The 27,162-nt window shown below is 43.7% G+C and overlaps 1 protein-coding gene across 1 annotated transcript in view; it reads left to right on the top strand.

The window, feature by feature from the left end:
- Window positions 1–26,737, top strand: part of STK38L (serine/threonine kinase 38 like) — a 36,221-nt gene extending 9,484 nt beyond the window's left edge. Inside the window, exons 2-14 of the mRNA XM_044281447.1 lie at window positions 10,112–10,256; window positions 14,257–14,308; window positions 14,397–14,519; window positions 14,620–14,703; window positions 14,821–14,944; window positions 17,078–17,232; window positions 17,526–17,628; window positions 18,723–18,784; window positions 19,851–19,968; window positions 20,173–20,296; window positions 21,835–21,930; window positions 23,815–23,906; window positions 25,310–26,737. Coding sequence (XP_044137382.1) covers window positions 10,123–10,256; window positions 14,257–14,308; window positions 14,397–14,519; window positions 14,620–14,703; window positions 14,821–14,944; window positions 17,078–17,232; window positions 17,526–17,628; window positions 18,723–18,784; window positions 19,851–19,968; window positions 20,173–20,296; window positions 21,835–21,930; window positions 23,815–23,906; window positions 25,310–25,440 — 1,398 coding nt within the window. The 5' untranslated portion in view covers window positions 10,112–10,122 and the 3' untranslated portion in view covers window positions 25,441–26,737. The remainder of the gene's footprint in view (window positions 1–10,111; window positions 10,257–14,256; window positions 14,309–14,396; window positions 14,520–14,619; window positions 14,704–14,820; window positions 14,945–17,077; window positions 17,233–17,525; window positions 17,629–18,722; window positions 18,785–19,850; window positions 19,969–20,172; window positions 20,297–21,834; window positions 21,931–23,814; window positions 23,907–25,309) is intronic.
- Window positions 26,738–27,162: the final 425 nt, after the last annotated feature.

The raw sequence follows: 27,162 nt of genomic DNA, 5'->3' as shown, positions 1-27,162 counted from the left end.
TCCCAAATTTTTTTTATTGTGATTAAGACTGGCATCGGGCTCCCCAGTCCTGCGGCCCGGGCACCGCTCTGTCCTAGATTTCCTGTATAGAAATCAGTCTTTCTGTAGAAAGGCTAATGTCATCGACCCGTCCCTGCGAGGATCTGTGCAGAGGGCTCCCAGGGGCCCAGCTTTTTCTAAGAACACAGTCATGATGCAGCTATTTCTATCAATCGCCATGTCCCTTGTTCATACGGCTGCTATGAGACGGGTACTGCATGGAGTTTAGTGCAGGAGGAGCCTGCAGGGACTGTACGCCTCCATGAAGCCTGGGCGACCCTGTGACCACAGATGTAGTCTTGTGTGTAGGGCTACAGCTGGGCACAGGGTTTACCTTCTGGACTCTAGGAAAGCTGGGCAGCCATGGATGTGACTGCTGTGATGGGGGAGGAGTAGTGCACTCATCATCCTCATCCAGAAGATGTGATGCGGCTCTCCTGCTCCAGGGATTTGCAGATTTCCTTTTTAAGGCTTGTCTTTGTGTAATGTTTCTTCCATTAAAGCCTTGGTAGATTTTTCCACGAGCCTCTTCTTTCATCAAATGCCTAAAAATAGCAGCAGACGGCCAAAAATGCAGACTGGGAGCTGAGGAATCTCCTCTGATCCACAAACACTGACCCCACATCATGTCTGGGGGGCGTCACTTTAACCTCTCCCTCGTAGTATGCAGTAGAACATTCCCCTAGAAAATGCTACTTTAAGACTGGGTGCGTGGCAGGCATGTTTGCCCTGTCAGGATGAATGGCTCATGTTACACTTGATAGGTAAAGATTTACTTTTTAAAGACCCTAAATGACTCAATAGTCTGTATAATGTAAAATTACTCCCCGTCCCTGTTTCTTCCCTTTTTCTTGTGCCGTTTGTGCCAGTCTTAACTGTAATCCTGGTGTTTTATTCATAAACCAGAAAGCTCTGGATGCACAGATGAGGTATGAGTCTTGTTAATAGTGAAATGTCTATTGCTCTGGGCAGCCTGTAGTTTCCCTGCAGTGCCCCCTGCTGGGCATATTTAGTATTACATGGCTCCCATTCCACATGATAGGATCCCAGGGATATATTCATATGGAAAGGGGATTGTCCAGATGGAATGACCCCCTTCTCTAAAACCAGAGGCGATACTAGAGGTTCTCCTTTCTAAACTTACCTGACTACTAGAAGATGGCATGCACGTACCACCATATGAAAACCGGATTGCGGGACATTCCATGCCCATTTTCTGTTAGGATGGCGCTTTTAGTGCAGATCTACATAGCCACGCCCCTTTTGTTGGCCAGTTGGCGGTATGATAGATGGATGCAGGTGCTGTTTATGCATCAATTCTGATCCATTTCTTCAACTTGATTACCGACCCCATTGAATTGTGGGTAATTAGTGAGGGAAGCCTGACTGTACCCATTTTGCTCTGTGGTGTTTTAAGGTTTGCATTTCTCTTATCCGGTGGGGAGTTGTAGTTTTCAACCCAGAACCTGAGACGACTCTTTGATTGAAACTGAGAGTTAATAAAGTAAAAGAAGGGGGGTAATTATAGATTAAGAACCAGATAAGGAGCGATTGCTGTATGACTCCATCTTATGGCCTGCGGCTGTCAGAGCATACTGAGAGTTGTAGTTTTGCAACAGCTGGGTATTTGAGAAATGGATGTTGCCTGGCAACAGTTGTCAGGACATACTGGGAGTTGTAGTTTTGCACAGCTGCAGTGTCAGAGGTGGGGTTGTGGAGGGAAAGTTGAGTGAATGTGTTGAATTTTTTTTTCGTAGGCACTCAGGCTTTTGCAGATGATGTTGGGAGTAGTAGTTCTGCCACACTGGCGTAGTGCACTCTTTTCACCCCATAAAGCAGGGATCTCAAACTGCGGCCCTCCAGCTGTTGCAAAACTACAACTCCCAGCATGCCCGGACAGCCTACAGGTATCAGCCTACAGCAGGGCATTGTGGGAGTTGTCGTTTTGCAACAGCTGGAGGGCCGCAGTTTGAGATGCCTGCCATATACCCTCTTTCACGTCCGTGTTGACGTCTGTGACAAGATGTTCATACGTAAAGATGCCCATTGGGCCTCATGCACACAGCCGTTGTTTTGGTCCGCATCTGAGCTGCAGTTTTTGCGACTTGGGTGCTGACCCATTCACTTCAATGGGGCCACAAAAGATGCGGACAGCACTCCGTGTGCTGTCCGCATCCGTTGCTCCGTTCCGTGGCCCCGCAAAAAATAAAAAAAATGACATGTCCTATTCTTGTCCATTTTGCGGACAAGAATAGGCTTTTCTAGAATGGGCCGCCCGTTCCGTTCTGCCAATTGCAGAAGGCACAATGACGGCTTCCATTTTTTTTGCGGATCCGAAATTTGCAGACCGCAAACATTCGTGTGCATGTAGCCTTAAGGATCAGTTTTTTTGCCCTCTGCGTGTCATCTGTGTTCCACAGCCACTGTCAGGCTGAAAATTGGTTTCCAGAGAATCTCCTAGCACCGATCCGTGAAAACCACTGACCAAACACTGATGGCATCCATATTGTGTCTATGGTTTTCACTGACCCATAGACTATAATGTGTGTGAGGGATCTGTAATCACGGACAAATATAGGGCATGCTTTCTTGGTGTCACCATGGCCCCATGATGTGTGGAGAGCTTGTTTGGTTGCTAACCTTATTTTGATTTGAACACACACCATCATTTTGACTGGACAATACAATGCCGAAATGTAATTGACTTTTATTTGATACATTCGAGGGGATTACGCCCTCACTATTTGTAAATGCTTCATGTCCTGTTATTTTTCTCAAATAAAAATAAATCTTTGAAAAAAAATATATAAAAATGTGTGAGTACACACATTAAAGTCAGTGGGTGCGTGTGCTGTCTGTGGAGATCGTGGACAGCACGGTTCAGTGGTTCCTCCTCATCTGTGGCTTTCAGCTGCATGTTTTTTTTCTCATCCTGTTTCCTGCCATGTTGTGTATACTTCTAGGAAAGTTAAGTGGCTAGTGGCTACCAATATGGCCACCATTGCGGCATTTGCAGGGGTTGAAACCAGCTACTGGATGGCAGGTCTGTCTGGAAAAGAAACTACGGAGGTATTATTATCATTCCCTCCACAACTTTTTTTGGTTTTAAAAACCCAACCAATTGCAATTACGAATTTTGTAAGACGCAGCTGCCATTTTTATGCTGTCCTCATCAGTTTCTGAAAAGATTGCGTGGCAAGGGTGGGGCCATCAGCCCCAGCAATTTCATCATTATTTACACCACAAACTGGTGTAAGGGAGGCTCCAAGCTGCTGTAAATCTCAGACTGGTATGCGGACTGCCGGAGGAGGCATGACATTTAGGGCTGTTTCACACGAGCGAATGCCGTGCGTGTCACCTGCTGCGTGAAAGAATGCCAAGTGCCCCGCACTGGACAACAGACACACGGAGCAGTAACATGATTGATAATGCTCTGTGCCTCTCTGTGATCTTTTTACTACAAAATCACGGTGACCACTTTCTCACTGTGATTTTGTAGTAAAAAGATCACAGACAGGCACAGAGCGGAGCTTGTCTGTCTTTCACGCAGCGGATGACACGCACGGCATCTGCTCGTGTAAAACAGCCCTTATAAGGACAAAGGTCCTATAAAGACCAAAGTAGCACTCGCCGGCGTTGATAAATCGGGGCCTATGCTTACATATGGGGACAGATTTGTCCTTTAGGAGTCTGGCAAACATGGGTGACTAATGGTTACCCAGCCTTTCCAGGTTAATAAATGACTAGTCGTCCTGGTTGTGCATAACGAGCTAGATTCTGGGAAAGTTGAGTAAGTAAGGCTACTTTCAGACTGGCGTTTTGGCTTTCCGTTTGTGAGATCCGTTCAGGGCTCTCACAAGCCGTCCAAAACGGATCAGTTTGCATTCTGAATGGAAAAGGATCTGCTCAGAATGCATCAGTTTAGTCTCCATTCCGTTTTGGAGACTGAGACCAAAACGCTGCCTGCAGCGTTTTGGTGTCAGTCTGATGAAACTGAGCCAAAATGATCCGTCCTGGCACATAATGTAAGTCAATGAGGACGGATCCGTTTTCACTGACACAATCTGGCACAATGGAAAACGGATCCGTCCTCCATTGACTCTCAGTGGTGTTCAAGACGTCTTGGCTATGTTAAAGATAATACAAACGGATCCGTTCAGAACGCGAGTGTGAAAAGTAGCCTAATCCGGTCACTTCACTTAGGCAGAGACGAATCTCTCCCTATGAGTCTAGGAAAGCTTGATGATGGCTCCTGTAGTGGGCAGGACGTATTGTTTGCCATCCGGCTTTCCCAGAACCTAAGAAAAGTCTGAATTAAAACTTTTGACAACTTACATTCACTGGAGAATTTTGGGTGATATTCAGATTAGGGATCGACCGATTATCGGATTTACCGATATTATCGGCCGATATTCAGGATTTTGAACGTTATCGGTATCGGCATTTATTTTGCCGATATTCCGATAACGTCCTGGGAACACAGATCGCGCTGCTGACAGCGCTCTCCGTGTTCCCTCAGCAGCAGCACAGGGGAGAAGGAGCAGTGTCTCCTCCCCCTGTGCTGCTGCTGCCGCTCCAGCCAATGGGAGGACAGGGGACAAGAGGAGGGGAGGAGCTATGGCCACTGCTCCACCAATGAAGCTTAATATCACATTAATTCATATACAGGAGGCGGGAGCTGCAGAATCACATAGCCGGCTCCCGGCCTCTATGAGCTGTAGCTGCGATCTGCGGTAGTTAACTCCTCAGGTGCCGCGGATCGCAGCTACAGCTCATAGAGGTCGGGAGCCGGCTATATGATCCTGCAGCCAGCTCCCGCCTCCTGTATATGAATAAATTAGAGATTAAGCTTCATTGGTGGCGCAGTGCGCCCCCCCAAGCCCCCCAGTATCAGACATTGGTGGCGCAGTGCGCCCCCCTCCCCCCCAATATTAGGCATTGGTGGCGCAGTGCGCCTCCCCCCCAAGCCCCCCCAGTATTAAGCATTGGTGGCGCAGTGCGCCCCCCCCCCCCCAGTATTAAGCAGTGGTGCGCCCCCCCCCCCACCCCAGTCGCAGTGCGCCCCCCACAGGATTCCCTCTCCCCTGCTCCTCCGATCGGAGCCCCAGCAGTGTAATGCTGGGGCTCTGATCGGTTACCATGGCAGCCAGGACGCTATTGAAGCCCTGGCTGCCATGATAAGCTCCATGCTGCTGTGTGCACAAAGCACACAGCAGCAGGGACAGTGTGAGCTCCTATTCACCCTGATAGATCTCTATCAGGGTGAATAGGACAAGGGTTCTAGTCCCTAAGGGGGCTAAAAGTTAGTTTAATAAAAAATAAAAGTAATAAAAATAAAAACACCAAAATATTAAATATAAATGAAAAAGAAAGATTTACAATAAAAATAAACATTAATTTTCAGCAGATTTGTGGGAATTTTAATTTTTTTTTTCAAAAATGAAAATTCCCAGAATATCGGTATAAATTATCGGCTATCGGCCTGAAAGTTCACAAATTATCGGTATCGGCCCTAAAAAATCAATATCGGTCGATCCCTAATTCAGATATATATTGTACAGCGGGCGCCTCTTGCCTGCGACATGAAGGTTATAGGGACGTGTCACATACTGCACCGAGGTGTAAGAGCCTCACCCGAGCTCTGAGCAGTGACAGGTGCTTCCTTCCTTCCTAACCGAATTTCACTTCTCTAGATGGGCACCACCGCACCCAGAAGTACAAAGCCCAAGTGCACTGCCACTAGAAGGCTTTCAGGTGCCAGTCATTCTGGAATAGCTGATAACAGAAGACACAAGCTTGTGTTCAATGCCTGCAGGTTTATGGTTCCTTTAACCCCTTAAGGACCGGGCCATTTTTCATCTTAAGGACCAGACCAATTTTTGCAAATCTGACATGTCACTGTATGTGGTGATAACTTTGGAACGCTTTATTTATCCAAGCCATTCAGAGATTTTCAAAATTTCAATTTCTCTGCTTTTAAAACAGATAGTGATACCTCATAAAATATTACTTAACATTCCCCATATGTCTACTTTATGTTGTCATCATTTTGTAAGTGTCATTTTATTTTTTTTAAACGTTAGAAGGCTTAGAATTTTAGAAGAAATTCTTAAAATTTTTAAGAATTTCCAAAACCCACTTTTTAAGGGCCAGTTGAGGTCTGAAGTCACTTTGTGGGGCTTACATAATAGAAACCACCCATAAATGACCCCATTTTAGAAACTACACCCCCAAGTTACTCAAAACTTATTTTACAAACTTTGTTAACCCTTTAGGTGTTCCACAAGAATTAATGGAAAATGTAAATGAAATTTAAAAATGTCACTGTTTTGGCAGATTTTCCAACACATCGAGGGTTAACAGCCAAACAAAACGTATCATTTATTACCCTGGTTCTGCGGTTTACATAAACACACGCATATGGTCGTAAACTGATGTAAGGGCACAAGGCAGGGCGCAGAAGAAAAGGAGAGCCATATGGTTTTTGGAAGGCAGATTTTGCTGAACTGGTTTTTAGAAGCCATGTCCCATTTGAAGCCCCCCTGATGCACCCTTACAGTAGAAACTCCCAAAAAGTGACCCAATTTTGGAAGCTAGGGGACAAGGTGCCAGTTTTATTGGTACTATTTCGGGATACATATGATTTTTAATTGCTCTATATTACGTTTTTTTTTAGGCAAGGTAACCACAGGGTAGATTGTGCTATTTTTTATAGAGCAGGTTGTTACGGACGCAATGATATCAAATATGTCTAATTTCTTTGCTTGCTTCAGTTTTAATAAATAAAGCATTTTTGAAAAAAAAAATCTGGACGCCATATTTATTTATTTTTCTGCTGATCGACTTGTGCAAGGGCTCCTTTTTATTGCAGGAAGAGTTGACTTTTTTATTGGTACCATTTTGGGTACATATGATTTTTTGGATCATTCATTATTACACTTTATGGGAGAAGGTGAACAAAAAATTGGTTGTTTTAGCAGAGTTTTTATTTATTTTTACAGCGTTCATCTGAGGGGTTAGGTCATGTGACATTTTTATAGAGCAGATTGTTCCGGAGCCATAGCTTTTTTTTATTTTTTGACCGATTGTCTTAGGGTCTCATTTTTTGCGGGATGAGGCGACGGTTTGATTGGTACTATTTTGGAGGGCATACGCCTTTCTGATCGCTTGGTGTTGCACTTTGTGATGTTAGGTAAAAAAATAAAATGGCTTGTTTTCACCTGGTGTTCACCTGAGGGGTTAGGTCATGTGATATTTTTATAGAGCAGGTTGTTACGGACGCGGCAATACCTAATATGTCAACTTTTTTTTATTTTTTATTTCACTTTAACACAATAATAGCAGTTTTGAAACAAAAAAATTATGTTTTAATGTCTGCATGTTCTGAGAGCTATAGTTTTTTTTTTTTTTTTTTTTATTATGGTACTTCCATTTTTTGGGGTTTGATCCCTTCTGCAATGTATTACAATACATCTGTATTGTAATGCATTGCCTGTTAGTGTATTACTCAGTGTAATACACTAATGGGTTGCCTAGGAGACTAAGCCTGAGGCTGGATCTCCTGGGCACCCGTAGAAGGCAGGTCCCGATGCCGTGCAACGCATTGGGCAGCCTCTGCACAGCATTAGGCTGCCTTGTCACACATCGGGACCCCGCCACAGCAGCACGGGGACCCGATGGGCTCCCTCACCCGCAGCAAAACCCCTTCTATGTCGCGGTCAGCGCTGACCACGGCATAGAAGGGGTTAATCCACCAGATACAGTAGGGGCCCAGCTATCAGGGACTGCTGGGCCCCTGCAGTGATCGGGCGGGCGCAGCTCACAGCTTCCCACGCCATACATGCACTGCGTTTTGCGTTAAGGGGGTTAAAGGTGTTCTTGGGGCTTTTAATATTGATGACCTATCCTCAGGCTTGATAGGTCGCACCTCCGCTGAAGGGCGCGCTGTGTGTATTTGCCCTCTCTCGTCTCTCTTCCTGCTCGCCATAGATGTAGCAGCAGCACGCACGTTCCGCTCTCCTTACCTTCATGCAGCTTATTGGCAGGGGTCCGACACCCAGCACCCCCGCAAATCTGATATTGATGACCTATCTTGAGGATACGTCATCAATATTAAAAGCCAGAAGAACCCCATGTAAGACATTGACAATATGTATTACTTATAAGAAGGTGATAACCCTTTAGGGTACGTGGATTGATACTGCGTTTTTTCATGTGTCAAATCTGCAGGATTGTACAGTACCAGCAAAACTAATGTCAAAGGTTTACATCATTGGGTCTGAGTGGTGAGGCCCCCACCAGTCACTAGAACGAGGATAAAGAGTGCTCACATAGGGCTCTCTCTCCTCGCTGTAGAGGACGGAATTGAGGTGGGCTCAGACTCTCTATTCAGCTTGTGTCCTGCACGCCCTGCTCAGACCCCCGCTGATCACATTTTTTCAAAGTTCAGTGAAACTTTAGAAATCTCATCCATATGCTGCAAACAATATCTACGAGAATTGATCTTGTGGTGCGGATATGAAGCCTGCCACATTTCAATTTATGCTGCGGATTTCCCGCTTTTTAATACACAGGGTAAAATTCATGGCACAGTACAGAACATATTTGCATGATTTTTCCTGCAGAAATCCAACATCCTTATGCTCTTATAATCCAGCACAAAACTGCTACATAGTGAAGCATTCAGCAGTAAGTGGACCTGATGGATGCTAAATTATCAGGTATTCTAGATTATTGGAACTCACTTGTAGAGAGCCCCCAAATCTGCAGCTGTCCTATGGTTCCTTCTTCATCCACTTCTAGTCTTGTGAAATTCCACGTGGTATTTGCTCTCCTGTGCGGGAGACGAGTGCCGATTTAGGCCCAGTTCACACGTCATTGTTTGATCAGTGATTTCCATCAGAGATTGTGAGCCAGAACCAGGAGTGGAGCCTGCACATGGATAAGGTATAATGAAATTATTTTCTCCTGTTCTGTGTCTTTGACCTGCACCTCGTTTTGGCAATTTTGGCTGCAACACCTGTTGTGCGACCAGTGATCGCTGTGTAGCATTGCAGCCTTTCATGTGAATAGGGTCACACTGCAACCTCGGAATCGCAAAAATATCCAGAAGTGCTGAAAGTCACTGGTAAAACACAAATTAGGCCCTAAAGGGGTTGTTTTTTCCTGGAGGCCTTTCATGGCCAGACCTTAAGAAGGAACCCTACCACCTGATCCCCACTGCTGGGTTCCAGCTCCCCCGTTCTCTCCAGGCTGCTGCAGCTCTTAGGTCTTCCCATGTCAACATCCATTTTGACGCGGGTCATGTGACTGCTTGAGTAGTGATGTGTCTCCCATGCCTGACGTGACCCAGTGACATGACGCGTCTAACTAAAAGGCCTCCAGGAGTGAACAACCTCTTTAAAGGAATTTTACTCTGTTGTATAGTGAAGGGACTGGGTTTTACAGGGTTAGGCCTATTGCACACGGCCGTTTTTTTTCCCGTTTACTGGCCGTTTTTTGCGTTCCGTATACGGAACCATTCATTTCAATGGTTCCGCAAAAAAAACGGAATGTACTCCGTATGCATTCCTTTTCCGTTCCGTTTTAACATAGAACTTGTCCTATTATTGCCCGCAAATCACAGTCCGTGGCTCCATTCAAGTCAATGGATCCGCAAAAAAAACGGAACACATACGGAAATGCATCCGTATGTCTTCAGTTTCCGTTCCGTTTTTTCCTGAACCATCTATTGAAAATGTTATGGCCAACCCATCTGGTACTGCATATGAGCTCTATTCACACACGCACTGGTTTGGAAAAAAGCTGCCACGTTTAGGTAATTCTTCTCTGAAATCCATAAACGAGTGTAGTGTGAAGTCACTGGGATTTCCGACGCCCTATGTTACTTGGACTGAGGTCCCCGGCCCTAGTGTAGGTTTTCTGTTAAATATGTGTTTGGGTGTGACGGTGCCAGCCTCGACAATTCCTGTGGGCACCTGGAGGGAGCTGCTTGGTGCTCACGGTAAATTTCCAGTTTCAGTGAATGTTTTTTTTTTTTGTCTAACCCCAATTATTATTATTATTTTTTCAGTACTCATTATTATGGCAGTGACGGCCGGCAACGCCACAGCCTTCCCCATGAGTAACCACACCCGAGAGAGAGTGACTGTGGCCAAGCTGACTCTGGAAACCTTCTACAGCAACCTGATCTTACAGCATGAGGAGCGAGAGACCAGGTACCACCACGCAGAGTGATGTAATGCCCCACTTACATGTGTGTGCGTGTGAAAAGGCTCAGCATCCCTTAACCTGTTCGAAAACTATAACTCCCAGCAGTAGTTTTACAACAGCTGCAGAGACCCAGGTACGGAGACACTCCCTTAAAAAAAGCAAGGTGTCCGTCGTTTTAACAGAGACTATTGGGGCATGCTGGGAGCTGTAGTTTTGCAACAGCAAGGGGCCCACATATTGGGCAAGACTGTCGCAGCATTATAACAGCTGGAGAGCGAAAGGATGGAGGGATTTTGAGGAATGGTAGGAGCTGTAGTTTCAAAACTCACTTGCAATTCCTGGGGTTGGGTCTGTTCATGATACTGATTGTTCATCAAAGGATCAGCCTTCAGCTGGCATGGCGGGTGGTAGTTTTGCAGCAGTAGGGAAGGCTGTCAGGGCATGCTGGGAATTGTAGTTTCACAACAGTTCGAGTGCCCCATGTTGGTATATCTAAATGAACTTATGAGATACTAGATAATTGCATAAAGAGCAGTTGCTTGGTGAATATAGTGTTTAACACTAAATATTCAATAAAGGGTGAGATCTGCGGCAGATCAGCAACAAAATTTGCAAGTTACTAGCCTAAGGCTACTTTCACACTTGCGTTCAGAGCGGATCCGTCTGAGACGGATCCGCTCATATAATGCAGACGGTGGATCCGTTCAGAACGGATCCGTTCAGAACGGATCCGTCTGCATTATATTGTAAAAAAAAAATTCTAAGTGTCAAAGTAGCCTCGGATGGATCCGTCCAGACTTTACATTGAAAGTCAATGGGGGACGGATCCGTTTGAAAATTGAGCCATAGTGTGTCATATTCAAACGGATCCGCCCCCATTGACTTACATTGTAAGTCTGGACGGATCCGTTTGCCTCCGCTCGGCCAGGCGGACACCTGAACGCTGCAAGCAGCGTTTAGGTGTCCGCCTGCTGAGCGGAGGCCAAACGCCGCCAGACTGATGCATTCTGAGCGGATCCGCATCCACTCAGAATGCATTAGGGCTGGACGGAAGCGTTCGGGGCCGCTTTTGAGAGCCTTTGTACGGAACTCACAAGCGGAGCCCCAAACGCTAGTGTGAAAGTAGCCTTAAACATGCAGATTTTGTGGCAGAAATGCAGAGAAATCCACATTGAAATCTTTGCAGAATTTCTGTTTGAAAATATGCACTTGTGTGCAGGGTACTCTAAGGGTCTGGACTGTGGGGGTCTGGGTACCTGCGCAAAAACTGGCACAACCATATTTATACTACACGTGAGTATTAACATGTTTAGGATCACATGCCGCTTTAGTATCTAGCAGGAGCAGGCCCAAGGAGAAGACAGAAGCAATTTATAACTACTGTGCCTCTTTATTCTCTGGAATACTTGGGCTCCATACTTTTGGGGCCATAATAACCTGTACATACTGTGGCAGCAGACTAGTGTCTGTAGAGTCCAGTTCCACAGTTTCCACACTTAGGCGTCATTTACAGTTCTGTCAGTATTATGTACGTGAAAAAAGCGTCCTTATTTCATCCGTGAAATGTCTCTGAAGGATCCGTGGATGGTCCGTGTGTTTTTTTATTCTCCGTGTGTCATCTGTAATCCACGGACGTTGCTCGGCTAAAAATTAATTTTAAGAGCATCTCTTATATGTCTATTGTAAAAAACGGATGCATCTGTGTTGTGTCCGTGGTTTTCATGGAACCATAGACTTTAATAGACGTGTTTGGTCCGCATCACGGATCAAACTAGTGCATATGTGCGTAGTCGGTAAAAAAATACTGATGTGTGAACAGCAGAAGTCGCAATAATACCTGTACAAGCGTCATAGATGCCTGTTCAGGCCATTTTACTCCCTGGAAAAAGACTAATGCGTATTTATACGCATGGTCTTTTTATAGTCAGGAGCGCTGTATCAGAAGCTGCCAGGTCCAGCACACATAAAGCCCCGCCCCTCACGAACATCTCACCAGGAGCAGCTTCAGAGTCTGGACTAAACACTACATTGTGGTTAAAGGACCTGTGGTGATGTCACAGTCATGTGATCAGCCATGTGTGTGGGAGGAGTAAGGGAACACAGGACTGTGTTGGTGGAGAATGCAGAGGTACTTTATGTATGAAAGGTGTGTATAAAGCAGGGCTATGTCAGTGTAACCAGTCTATTATACAATTTTCTGTGTGTAATGTGCACACAGTAGTAGCAAGACCCAACACTCTGGATGAGCTTAAGGCCGCTATCGAAGCATCCTGGGCCTCCATAACACCTCAGCAGTGCCACAGGCTGATTGCCTCCATGCCACGCCGCATTGAAGCAGTGATTTCTGCAAAAGGATTCCCGACCAAGTATTGAGTGCATAACTGAACATAATTATTTGAAGGTTGACTTTTTTTTGTATTAAAAACACTTTTCTTTTATTGGTCAGATGAAATATGCTAATTTTTTTAGATAGGAAATTTGGGTTTTCATGAGCTGTATGCCAAAATCATCCATATTAAAACAATAAAAGGCTTGAACTACTTCAGTTGTGTGTAATGAATCTAAAATATATGAAAGTCTAATGTTTATCAGTACATTACAGAAAATAATGAACTTTATCACAATATGCTATTTTTTTTAGAAGGACCTGTATATAGTAAACTATCTGTGTAATGGGCATGTGGTAGAGCTGTGTATCTAATATGTATATAGCAGTGTCAGGTGGGCGCTGTGTATGGCAGCAGTGGTCTTATGTTTAGTGTATGATGTTGGATAAATTGTCTACATTTTATTTCTGCATGGGAGACTAGCAATGGTTTCCCTGCAGAAATATCAGCCTCATAATGTTATGTGGGCCTATGCATTATCTATATGAATTACAGCAAAATGTGTACTCCTCCTCGGCTAAAAATACTCCTCAAAATTGTTAAGAGGAGTATTTTTACTCTTCTGGAAATAATGTAGTGCAACCTCTGGTGAACAGACACATTCAAGTCAATGGGTACATGTGCTGTCTGTCGAAAATGCGGACAGCACGCATCAATGTCAGAATAGCATTGCCATTAAAATGCAATGCACTATAGGGATTGATTGCATTTTAAAAGCAATCAAAAAGCGGTCTGTTTTAGCCCCCTTGTGTGACTATTAAGTGGTTTAAAAAAATAATAATAATTTATTCAATTTTAAAAATCCCATTAAAAAATTACGCTTTTTTTTCCTATTGAAAATACGCTTTTCAACAAAAAAAAATTGCAAAAATAAATAAATCTTCCCCATATGTTTGGTATTGCCGTGTCTGTAACGACCCGGACTACATAAATATCATGTAAAATATCCCCTACTGTAAACGCCGTAAAAAAAGCACAAAAAAAAACAACACAGAATTACTAATTTATTCTTAGTTGCCATTGAAAAAACGTAATAACAAGCGCCATTTTAATCAAAAAGCGTAATTTTCTCGAAAAATTATACCAATGGAAAATACAAGTCCCCCAAAAATCAAGCCCTCACACAACTCCATGTAAAGAAAAATAAAAAAGTTATGGGTCTTGGGAAGTGTCAATGCAAAAACATTTTTTTCTTTAATTTTATTGCAAAAAAAGTTGTAAAACGTAAAAAATTTATATATATATATATATATATAAATTTGATATCACTATAATCCTACTGACCCAGAGAATAAAGGTATTGTTATTTACACCGAAAAATGAACGGCGTAAAATTTATAAGGTAAAAAGCAGTGGCAGTATTGCTGTTTTTCTCATCTCCCTCCCAGCGGGATGCTTACGGCTGGTATCTGTATTTTGCAGAACCGCGGGTTGCAGACCACAAAATAGATATGGCAGTGTGAATGTAGCCTTAATAAAACGGTCCAGTGTGTCAGAACATAGGACCTGACACAACCACCACATGGTCAAAGTCGCAACAAAGCGCCTGGTCATTTTGGACCAAAAATCTCTGGTCATTAATGAGTTAATGTCATTTGCAATTTTCTTCCTAAAACAGGCAAAAGAAGTTAGAAGTTGCCATGGAAGAGGAGGGACTGGGAGATGACGAGGTGAATGCTGGCGCTGATAAGTAGCGACCTCTAGTGTTAGCACAGAGAATTGTGCCATCCACTAATACATTGTGTTTCATTTCAATAGAAAAGACTCAGGCGGTCACAGCATGCGCGAAAGGAAACTGAATTTCTGCGTCTGAAGAGGACCAGGCTGGGCTTGGATGATTTTGAGTCGCTGAAGGTCATCGGGAGGGGAGCGTTTGGAGAGGTATGCCCATTAGAGTGTAGCCTGTCTATTCAGTAGATAGCTAATGACTTAATATACTATGCCTAAAAATGTGAGTGCAAATTTTTTTTTTCTATTTTAGGTGCGTCTTGTTCAGAAAAAGGACACTGGACATATCTATGCAATGAAAATCCTCAGGAAAGCAGACATGTTGGAAAAAGAACAGGTGAGGGGTACAGTTAATTCATCAGAGGGGGGTTCGCTAGGTCCCTCTCATCTGTTTGTCCAGGATTTGTCTGAAATCATTATCATCATGGCATTCTTTATATCCCCCTTTATGTAGGTGGCGCACATCCGTGCAGAGCGAGATGTATTGGTAGAAGCAGATGGGGCCTGGGTGGTGAAAATGTTCTACAGCTTCCAGGACAAAAGGAATTTGTATCTGATCATGGAGTTCTTACCTGGAGGTAACGCCATAAATAGGTTTCCAGTTTAATTACATTAATCTACATACCGTTACTATGTATATACTGTACATTACATTACTTATCCTGTACTGATCCGGAGCTGCACTCACTATTCTGCTGGTATAGTCACTGTGTGCATAAATTACTTATCCTGAGTTACTTCCTGTATTATACTCCAGAGCTGCACTCACTATTCTACTGGTGGAGTCACTGTGTACATGCATTACTTATCCTGTAGTGATCCTGAGTTACATCCTGTATTATACTCCAGAATATTAGGACATCGACATAATTCTAACATTTTTGGCTCTATACACCACCACAATGGATTTGAAATGAAACTAACAAAATGTGCTTTAATTTGAGGGTATTTACATCCAAATCAGGTGAATGGTGTAGGAATTACAACTATTTGCATATTTGCCTCCCACTTGTTAAGGGACTAAAAGTAATGGGACAGAATAATAATCATAAATCAAACTTTCACTTTTTAATACTTGGTTGTAAATCCTTTGCAGTCAACTACAGCCTGAAGTCTGGAACGCATAGACATCACCAGATGCTGGGTTTCATCCCTGGTGATGCTCTGCCAGGCCTCTACTGCAACTGTCTTCAGTTCCTGCTTGTTCTTTGGACATTTTCCCTTCAGTTTTGTCTTCAGAAAGTGAAATGCATGCTCAATCGGATTCAGGTCTGGTGATTGACTTGGCCATTGCATAACATTCCACTTCTTTCCCTTAAAAAAACTCTTTGGTTGCTTTTGCAGTATGCTTTAGGTCATTGTTCATCTGCACTGTGAAGCGCCGTCCAAGAGTTCTGAAGCATTTGGCTGAATAGGAGCAGATAATATTTCTCGAAACACTTCAGAATTCATCCTGCTGCTTTTGTCAGCAGTCACATCATCAATAAATACAAGAGAACCAGTTCCATTGGCAGCCATACATGCCCACGCCATGACACTACCACCACCATGCTTCACTGATGAGGTGGTATGCTTAGGATCATGAGCAGTTCCTTTCCTTCTCCATACTCTTCTCTTCCCATCACTCTGGTGCAAGTTGATCTTGGTCTCATCTGTCCATAGGATGATGTTCCAGAACTGTGAAGGCTTTTTTTAGATGTCGTTTTGGCAAACTCTAATCTGGCCTTCCTATTTTTGAGGCTCACCAATGGTTTACATCTTGTGGTGAACCCTCTGTATTCACTCTGGTGAAGTCTTCTCTTGATTGTTGACTTTGACACACATACACCTACCTCCTGGAGAGTGTTCTTGATCTGGCCAACTGTTGTGAAGGGTGTTTTCTTCACCAGGGAAATAATTCTTTGGTCATCCACCACAGTTGTTTTCCGTGGTCTTCTGGGGTCTTTTGGTGTTGCTGAGCTCACCGGTGCGTTCCTTCTTTTTAAGAATGTTCCAAACAGTTGTTTTGGCCACGCCTAATGTTTTTGCTATCTCTCTGATGGGTTTGTTGTGTTTTTTTTTTTTTTTCAGCCTAATGATGGCTTGCTTCACTGATAGTGACAGCTCTTTGGATCTCATCTTGAGAGTTGACAGCAACAGATTCCAAATGCAAATAGCACACTTGAAATGAACTCTGGACCTTTTATCTGCTCATTGTAATTGGGATAATGAGGGAATAACACACACCTGGCCATGGAACAGCTGAGAAGCCAATTGTCCCATTACTTTTAGTCCCTTAACAAGTGGGAGGCACATATGCAAACTGTTGTAATTCCTGCACCGTTCACCTGATTTGGATGTAAATACCCTCAAATTAAAGCTGACAGTCTGCAGTTAAAGCACATCTTGTTCGTTTCATTTCAAATCCATTGTGGTGGTGCATAGAGCCAAAAAATTTAGAATTGTGTAGATGTCCCAATATTTATGGACCTGACTGTACATTACTTATCCTGTACTGATCCTCAGTTACATCCTGTATTATACTCCAGAGCTGCATTTACAGTTCTGTAATTACTACTTTTGTCTGCACAGAGCTTGCTCTGGTGATTTACATTCTGGGAAGTGTCATATTTACTACTGGAACTGCACAGTCATTTGTTGCAAGGAAAACTTGATGCCCCTCCTATGTTTTAGGCCCTCAGCTAATATGTCTCTTGCTGTCATTTTTGTAGGTGACATGATGACCTTGCTCATGAAGAAAGACACGCTGTCAGAAGAGGAGACGCAGTTCTATATAGCAGAAACTGTATTGGCCATTGATGCGATTCACCAGCTGGGCTTTATCCACCGAGACATAAAGCCAGACAACCTTTTACTAGATGCCAAGGTGAGTTAGAGTCTACACAGACTAGTTATGCTCTGGATGACTTTTCACATGTCTTAAAGGGGACCCGGCGCCTAAAAACTTTTAAAGTCTTCTTCTGTCCGCTGTCTGTGCAGTTGGTTACAATTTACTGCTTTCTGTTAGTCACTGCTTCAGGTTGGGGAGATGTTGACTGTAGGATGCCCATTTAACAAAGATAATTCCAGTCAGATGTATAAAGTGTTACATGTCACATACTGTATACATGTCATTCAGTGGAGTGATGACGACGATATCCACCTCTTCTGTTACTGCAGGGTCATGTCAAGCTCTCAGATTTTGGTCTTTGCACAGGGCTCAAAAAAGCTCATCGGACAGAATTCTACAGGAATCTCACCCACAATCCGCCCAGTGATTTCAGTAAGTACTGGATGTGTCACACTAGAGTCGTATAGGTCACCCATTCTGTGACCTATATCTCTGTTCAGGTTGGAGCTCCCCTTGTTTTTCTAGCACAAGAGATTTTCCAGGGAGAATTTAAAAAAAATTAGCTAAAACCTGTTGAGAATAAAAAGAGTCTTTACTCACCTTTCCCCACTCCTGGCAACTGCAGCTTCAATTTTCTCAGATCACCACCGCTTTGCACTGTCCCAGCTCAACATGCCAGATATGGTAGCAGAGGCTGACTTTGCTAATCACCGGCTCTAGACTCAGCTACTAACCAGCTCTAGCGGTGACCCGCCTTGGCCAGAGATAGGCTGCACAGGCCTTACATAACATTTCTGCCATGTCGGTCTGAGACAGTATGTGCAGAGCCGTGGCAACTGGAGCCAAATCAGAACAGCAGGCGTGAGGAGTCTGGGAGGGTGAGTAAAGCTTCATTGTTATATTGAACTTGTTCCTTGATTGCTGTCGGTCAGTTGTAAAGGGCATCTGTCAGCAGTCTTGATCATGCTAAACTGTTGACAGTGCTAACTAGGGGTCGGGAGAGAACAGTACAAACATATATTTTCTAGGGTTTTATCGTTGGTGTTGGAATATGAAGTTATATTTTGCCAAGTTCTGCTCTTTAGGTGCACTGGAGGTAGAGCTTCAATGTGAAGTGCTCTCTGCGTGACAGCTGTAGCATCCAACCAGGAGACCACAACAGATGTAACTCACTGCAAAGGGAAGGGGCTGTGGAGCAGCTCAATAAAGAGAAAAGTTCCACCTCCATTGTACCGAAAGAGCAGAACCTGGCTGGATAAAAGTTCACTACTCCTGATAATAAAAGCTCCACAAAAGAGAAGTTTGTTGTTATCTCATTAGCCCCTACCTAGTGCTGACATCTGTTTAGCGTGGTCAAAACTGCTGACAGATTCCCTTTAAAATAACTGTCTATGCAGTGTATTAGCAGCTGTGTATCAGAAAAACTGAGATGCTACCGCTATAAAGATGCATTCTGAAATTTGCACAGAATTTTGATCTTCACTTTACCATTCCTCCAAACTCATACAACTTATTTCTGTTTTCAGCATTTCAGAATATGAACTCAAAGAGGAAGGCAGAAACCTGGAAAAATAAACGGAGGCAGCTGGTAGGTCTGATCTTCTTTACAGTCAGGACTCTTTCAAGGGACTACACTGCACATTATGTACCATGATTGGAACGAGGTTCCTTTATTGGGGCAGGCTGCAGTTTTCCTACATAGCCGGGTGACCAGGGAGAACTTAGAAGGGCATGCAGTGCCAAATCAGTATCTGGCTCATTTGGGACCCCAAAGGTTGGACAACCCCCATATAGACTGATGGCATATCGTAGCAATATGCCACCACTTTATAAGATAGGAATTCCTTTTATTGGGATTGTGATTGGATCCCTTTGTATTATTTGATTACCCATTTTCTCAAAATGATTTACCAAAATTGAGTGGTGTGCGCTTTCTGAATTACTGGACTGCTGGATTAAAGGAAAATGTATTGCAATCCACCAACCAAAAATCTAATTGTCCAGTGAAGATAAGAAATATAATGATACCTGCAGCAGATAACTGGGCAAGGAGAGCCGACAAAGAATTCCTTTTGTTGTGGTAGGATTTTATTCCCAGCTTTCTCTATCCATTTCATATTATTTGTCCAGTAATCCAGAAAGTCCCATTCTATTGAATGGAGGCTGCGCTGCATTAACCAGGTACAACCTAAGTTTTGGTGCTTAGTTCTGGCGCTGCAACTAGTGAAAATAGCCTCCATACACCAGATAGTCGAAATCCTGCCCCACCACCACTCTACCCGACCTGATATTGATATAGGTCATTAATTGGAAAAACCTCTTTAGGGTCCATTCACATGTCCGTAGTGCATTGCGGATCCGCAATACACCCGGCCGTCACCCCCATAGAAATGCCTAGTCTTATCTGCAATTCCAGACAAGAATAGAACATGTTCTATATTTTTTTTTTCCGGAGCCGCGGACCGGAAGATCAGCGGCGCACTCCGGAAATGCGGAGAGCACATAGTGTGCTCTCCGCAGCCATTCACAATGGATGCGGACCCATTATTACGGAGGTGTTAATGGACCCTTAAACTTCTATGAGGTGAAGCTTTTATGGTTTGATATTCTCTGTGCGTCCCTGCATTTTACATGATTGTTTTGTTTGTGCGTAGGCATATTCTACTGTCGGGACCCCTGACTACATTGCCCCTGAGGTCTTCATGCAGACGGGATACAATAAGCTGTGTGATTGGTGGTCGCTAGGAGTCATCATGTATGAGATGCTAATAGGTAAGGTTGCCGTGAGACTCTACAAACGTGAAAAGTTCAAGGCCACCCAAGCCCTCCATAGATCTGACGTCACTGGGAAATGTCATTGTAATGTCGAACTCCGGCTCTGATTAGAATATATTCATCATTATGTCAGACTGCAGGGCTAACGTTGATTGGGACACAATAAGCTGTGTACTTATTGCTTTGTTTTGCATTTTACAGGATATCCTCCGTTTTGCTCGGAAACCCCCCAAGAGACATATCGGAAAGTGATGACCTGGAAAGAGACGCTCGTGTTTCCTCCAGAGGTGCCAATATCTGAAAAGTCCAAAGACTTAATTCTCAGGTCTGTGACACTGGGTCATACGATTGAGATTCTGTATATACATATAAGGCCAAGGCTGTAGACATCCCATGATTGTCTAATTGGAGGGTATCTGATGGCTGTGTAACAAAGTAAAGTGACAGCGGCACTAAGGCCCAACCAATAGCTTAATATACCGTAACTATATATTTCTGTCGGGGGCGCACCTTCGCTCTATTTCTCTGACTGGTGCAACCCCACCAACACAGTGCCATGTTTATGCCTAACTGTTGGCCCAGCTGTCATAACCCCACCAGTTGGGCATTGATGGTATCACATTAGCCCTGCTATTAGTGGTGGTGTTTTTTTTTTTTTTTTTTAAAGAGATGTTTATTCAGTAAAGTTGTAAGACAGTAACAAAGAAGTGTTGACAATTAAGCAAACTTGATAACAGAAAAACAGAACATAGTTATGGGTGCCAACTATATAATATGCATCAGTAAACCTACATATTTTCAACAAGTCCAGCATAGAGTCCCCTTGCCACATACAGTATTATACAAAAAAGGATAGGAACTTAAACAAAAGCCTTTAAAAAATATGAAAATGAAAAGGTAAGAATATCTCAAAGAAGGCTTAGGAAGCTGAAGACTCCAGATCTTATCAAATTTGTCAGGGCGTCCACGAGACATATAGGTGGGCTTACACAGTGGAGGCATTTTGTTGACTTCCCGGATCTAAGCAGATTTAGTGGATCATTCTGGGTTCTTCCAGTTAAATAGAATATTTTTTTCTGCGTAGCTTAAATAGGGAGCGTAGAGCCACATTAAGGCTACATGCACATGACTGTATGTGTTTTGCGGTCTGCAAATTGCGGATCCGCAAAAAAAATAAACGACATCCGTATGCCATCTTAATTTTTTTTTTGCGGAGCCTGAAACGGAGAAGAATAGGACATGTTCTATATTTTTTTGCGGGGCTACGGAATGGACATACTGTGTGCTGTCCGCAGTTTTTGCGGACCCATTGAAAACAATGGGTCCGCATCCTATCCACCAAAAAATTGGTACGGAAACCAAATACGTTTGTGTGCATTAATTATTATTTTTTTTTGTGGATAGTCAGCGTGCCCATTCATTTCAATGGGTCTGCAAAAAATACAGACAGCACACCGATGCTGTCCGCATCAGTATGTCCTTTCTGTAGCCCCACAAAAAAAATAGAACATGTCCTATTCTTCTCCATTTCAGGCATTATTACAATGGATCCGCAAAAAAAAAAACTGATGGCATACAGATGTCGGTTTTTTTGCAATTTGCGGACCGCAAAACACATACGGTCATGTGCATGTATCCTGAGAAAGCGGTAATCTACTAATCCAGACTTTGGGGTACAGTATTTTAGGAGTGGTCAAATAAGTCTCCATAGTCAAGCACTTCCTGCCAGTAACGTTGAAAAACATCACAATCCCAGAACATGTGAAGCAGTGTATCGCCATCCGACTGGCATCTAGGGCATTCCGCTGAGTATGTGTATGTTTAGACTGTAAATGGACTGACCCGGGTCATCTCTAAAAACAGGTTTTGCAATGATGCTGAAAACAGAATTGGCGCAAGTGGAGTAGAGGAAATTAAAAGCCATCCATTCTTTGAAGGTGTGGACTTGGGGCACATCAGGTATGGAAGATCTGAACTGCTAATACTCAAGAACTTTGGAAAGTTTGTCTCCTTTCTTCTGACGAGATGCACTCACGTACTCAAGATCTGCTCCAGACTTCTGTGCATTTTCTTGTTGTGGAATATTTAATCCCCTATTACCACCCAGTAATAAGTAGAAATAAGTATAGGGTTATTACGTCTTAGTACTTTTGTATAATACTATGGAGGTGATTGCTGCATGTAGTTGCAGCAGTTTCCCTCACTGATGAGCAGGCACTTGCCGGATAGGAACGCTTCCTTCCTGGCAGTCGCCTACTAAATTGTCCCATGTAAAGGGACCTATAGGGCTCATTCAGATGGCCGTATGCTGTCTGCAAAAATGCGGATCCGATTTTGAGGACAGTTCAGCATTGCATTCCGTATTTTTGCGTACCCAAAGACTTCAGAGCCATGTCCTGATTTTCACTCAAGTATAGGACATGTTTTATTCGTTTTGCGGAGCAGTGGAATGGAAGAAAAGGGCCCCATAGAAGTGTATGGATGGGTCAGCATCTAAGGCTGCTTTCACACTAGCGTTCGGCTGTCCGCTTGTGAGCTCCGTTTGAAGGGGCTCACAAACGGACCCGAACGCTTCCGTCCAGCCCTAATGCATTCTGAGTGGACGCGGATCCACTCAGAATGCATCAGTCTGGCAGCGTTCAGCCTCCGCTCAGCAGGCGGACACCTGAACGCTGCTTGCAGCGTTCGGGTGACCGCCTTGCCGTGTGGAGGCAAGCGGATCCGTCCAGACTTACAATGTAAGTCAATGGGGACGGATCCGTTTGAAGATGACACAATATGGCTCAATCTTCAAACTGATCCGTCCCCATTGACTTTCAATGTAAAAGTCTGGACGGATCCGTTCAGGCTAATTTCACACTTAGACATTTTTTGACAATATAATGCAGACGGATCCGTTCTGAACGGAGCCACCGTCTGCATTATATGAGCGGATCCGCTCTGAACGCTAGTGTGAAAGTAGCCTAATCTGCAAAAAAATGGATCCGCATTTTTGCAGACTGCTTACTGACGTTTGAATGAAGCCTTAGGCTACTTTCACACTTGCGTTCAGAGCGGATCCGTTCTGAACGGATCCGCTCATATAATGCAGACGGTGGCTCCGTTCAGAACGGATCCGTCTGCATTATATTGTATAAAATTTTCTAAGTGTGAAAGTAGCCTGAGCGGATCCGTCCAGACTTTTACATTGAAAGTCAATGGTGGACGGATCCGTTTGAAGATTGAGCCATAGTGTGTCATCTTCAAACGGATCCGTCCCCATTGACTTACATTGTAAGTCTGGACGGATCCGCACGGCAAGGCGGACACCCGAACGCTGCAAGCAGCGTTCAGGTGTCCGCCTGCTGAGCGGAGCGGAGACTGAACGCCGCCAGACTGATGCATTCTGAGCGGATCCGCGTCCACTCAGAATGCATTAGGGCTGGACGGAAGCGTTCGGGTCCGCTTGTGAGCCCCTTCAAACGGAGCTCACAAGCGGACAGCCGAACGCTAGTGTGAAAGTAGCCTTAGTCATATAAGGATTTTTTTTTTGGGGGGGGGGGGGGGGACAGTTTGAAGTTTTTTTAATACCAATTATTTTTTACCATTTTAACTTAAAGTATTTTATTTTAACGTAATGCTTAGGAATAGTCGTACAAAACATTGTATTTTACAAAAAGCTTATTCACACAGGCGTGTCCAGTTTTTCAAAACGTATAGGTGTGTGAATGGGCCCTATTGACTTGTATGGGCCTGGTAATTAACTTTCCCCTGCATGTGAGGTCCTCATTATAATGAAATGTATAGGAGAATCGCTGTCCATGAAATTTCTCAGTGAACCATTTATGTAACATTCATTTTCAGGGAGAGACCTGCAGCGATCACCATTGAGATAAAAAGCATTGATGACACGTCCAACTTCGATGAATTCCCCGAATCAGATATCTTACAGCCAGGTAAGTGTTAGTTTACATATTAATAATATAGTGGCTCACCCTTCTTGATCTCTGGATTCAGGTGCACTGTCTGTGGCTCACCCACTGCCAGTATAGCTAGTTAAGAATAAGATAGAATTGACAGGCACTCTACCATCTGGAATTAGGTTACTTTCACACTGGCGTTTTGGTTTCCGTTTGCGAGATCCGTTCAGGGATCTCACAAGCGGTCCAAAACGGATCAGTTTTGCCCTAATGCATTCTGAATGGAAAAGGATCTGCTCAGAATACATTAGTTTGGCTCCGTTCCGTCTCCATTCCGCTTTGGAGGCGGACACAAACGCTGCTTGCAGCTTGCAGTGTTTTGATGTCCGTCTGACGAAACTGAGCCAAACTGATCCGTCCTGACAAACAATGTAAGTCAATGGGGACGGATCCGTTTTCACTAACACAATATGGCACAATAGAAAACTGATCCGTCCTCTATTGACTTTCAATGGTCAAGACTGGATCCAGTTTAGCTATGTTAAAGATAATACAAACTGATCCGTTCTGAACGGATGCATGCGGTTGTATTATCTGAACGGATGCGAACGCATGACGGATCCGCACCAAACGCGAGTGGGAAAGTAGCCTAAGATGTAAAAATCATTCAGGTACAGTATATCCTTTAATGGTACCAATAATACATGATATCTTTCAAATATATTAAAAACACATGAATAAAAAAGGATGTATAAGAAGACCTGATATTTTCAAAAATGCCCCAGTGAAACAGCGCTTCCTCAGCCCGGGTAATCTGCCACCAGCTTCTCGTTTGATATAAGCCCGGTCCGCTAACGGGATTATATAGGGTGAGAAACCAACCTGCGGTAGCGTATAACTAGGCCGAAACATGGACGTGGGAATTTGTGATAGAGATACAAGATAGCGTAAGATTAAATTATATATTTAATCGCCTTTAAGGCCTCCTGCACACGAACGTTTTTCTTTTCCGTTTACTGCCCGTTTTTTGCGTTCCGTATACGGAACCAAACGGAATGTACTCCGTATGCATTCTGTTTCCCTATTTCAGTTTTTCCATTCCATTTAAACATAGAACATGTCCTATTATTGCCCGTGGCTCCATTCAAGTCAATGGGTCCGCAAAAAAACGGAACACATACGGAGATGCATCCGTATGTCTTCCGTTTCCGTTCCGTTTTTTGCGGAACCATCAATTGAAAATGTTATGCCCAGGCCAATTTTATCTATGTAATTACTGTATATGCCATACGGAAAAACGGAACAGAAACGGAAACTATTCTCTGCACTGTGAGGACCCCCCCCCCCGAGCTACACTTTTGTTTGCCTGCCTGAGCATGCGCTCTGTCTGTCGTTTGCCCGCACACAATTTAAAAGTTTTTTAATTTATTTTTTTACAGTGCCAAACACAACAACAGAATCGGACTACAAATCCAAGGACTGGGTTTTTCTAAACTACACCTACAAACGCTTTGAAGGTCTGACGCAGCGCGGTTCCATCCCGTCCTACATGAAGTCTGGGAAATTATGAGGATTATGCTGCTTCTTGGCTCGAGGGGAAAATGGGGGGGGGGGGGACCCACAAACTATTCTCAGGTATCTGCCAATCTTGACTTGATCGCCACACAGAATCTTCTGCATGGGACTGGTATAGATGCCGGGGAAATTCTGCGGGCCTAGGATTTCTTACACATGATAGTGGCACGTTGGCAGAGCCAGCTGAAGTATTTTGTTTGTCCTTTTATTTTCCTACCTTTTATATTTCGTTAAGAGGGAGATGTTTTGTTTGGAGGGTACTGGAACAAGCTTTGAGTCCCTGCCCCCACCCCATCGCTGTGCACTGGGGAGAAGGGGGTCTTTTTTATTCTTTTTTTAATGCTCCATTCTCTGCACTGTGAGAACCCCCCAGCTACACTCTGCAGCCAGTCACTGTCACATCGGCCAGTGGGATCTGATGACGACCGTTCCATGACGGGATTACAGGGATCATACGTGCTGTGTTTTGTTTTAAAGAGGCAGCTGCCGGTTGGAAGGGAAAGTCATGAATTTCATTGTTACTACTTTTTTTTTTTTTTTACGGTTTTAATTTGTATGATTATTTATTCTGTGGTGTCTGGTTTGTTTTCAACCTTTATTTCTTTTTAATATCTGGGTCGGGACAGTGGAATCTACATCCTCCTCCTGTAAACCGCTCTCTGAATATTAACAAACTGTCCATTTACAGACCTTGCGTGTACGAGAGATAGATATTTGGTAGCGAATGACAAGTGCGTGAAAAATAAAAATGAATAAAATAATTGAAAGGGTAAAGTAGAGATCTGGTTCATATCTATTTTACAGTTTAAAAGTGTGACACTGAGTAACTTTTCTTTTGCATTAGTGATCTGTGATTGCTGTCAGTGAATGGGGATTTTCTTGTTCATGTCCAGAGGTTGCAAACAGTTCTGTATCAAAGTCGTTTGAACTGTATAGAGCGGACGGAAATCTGAAAATAGTTATGAGTGTCAACAGTAGTAAAACATAATAAAAACTATATAAGGCTACTTTCACACTGGCGTTTCTGGGTCCACTTGTGAGATCCGTTTCAGCCGGCTCAAAACGGATCAGTTCAGCCCCAATGCGTTCTGACTGGATAAGGATCCATTCAGAATGCATCAATTTGGCTGCGTTTAGTCTCTGTTACAGTTTTTTAGGCGGCAGTGTTAGCTTGCAGTGTTTTGGTGTCTGCCTGACGATGCAGAACCAAACGGATCCGTCCTGACGTACAATGTAAGTAAATGGGGACGGATCTGTTTTTCACTGACACAATATGGTGCAATTGAAAACAGATCCGTCGCCCATTGACTTTCAATGAAAGTCAAGACGGATCAGTTTTGACCTGGACTTTTTTTTTATATTAATAATGCAAACTGATCCGTTATGAACAGATACAAGCGTTTGCATTATAGGTGCGGATCCGTCTGTGCAGATACAAGACGGCTCCGCACCGAACGCAGGTGTGAAAGTAGCCTAACTTTGGTAATGCCGTCATCATACTGACCTGAAGAATAAGTTTGTCATTTTTTAGACATGGTGAACGCAATAAAAATAAAACCCCCAAAAACATGCTGTAATTGGATTATTTCCCTCCCCCTCCCCCTCCCCATGATTCTCTATGAGCTAAATACATCAGACCGAGCCCTTGGATGTAAGCAAGAACGTTCCATTCACTTGACAGAAAGCCGGAAGCTTGAAAATGGTGGGGACTTGAAAC

This window comes from Bufo gargarizans, chromosome 2 (assembly GCF_014858855.1).
Source record: "Bufo gargarizans isolate SCDJY-AF-19 chromosome 2, ASM1485885v1, whole genome shotgun sequence".
Classification (NCBI taxonomy): Eukaryota; Metazoa; Chordata; class Amphibia; order Anura; family Bufonidae; genus Bufo; species Bufo gargarizans.
This window is presented reverse-complemented; position numbering and strand designations above follow the sequence as displayed.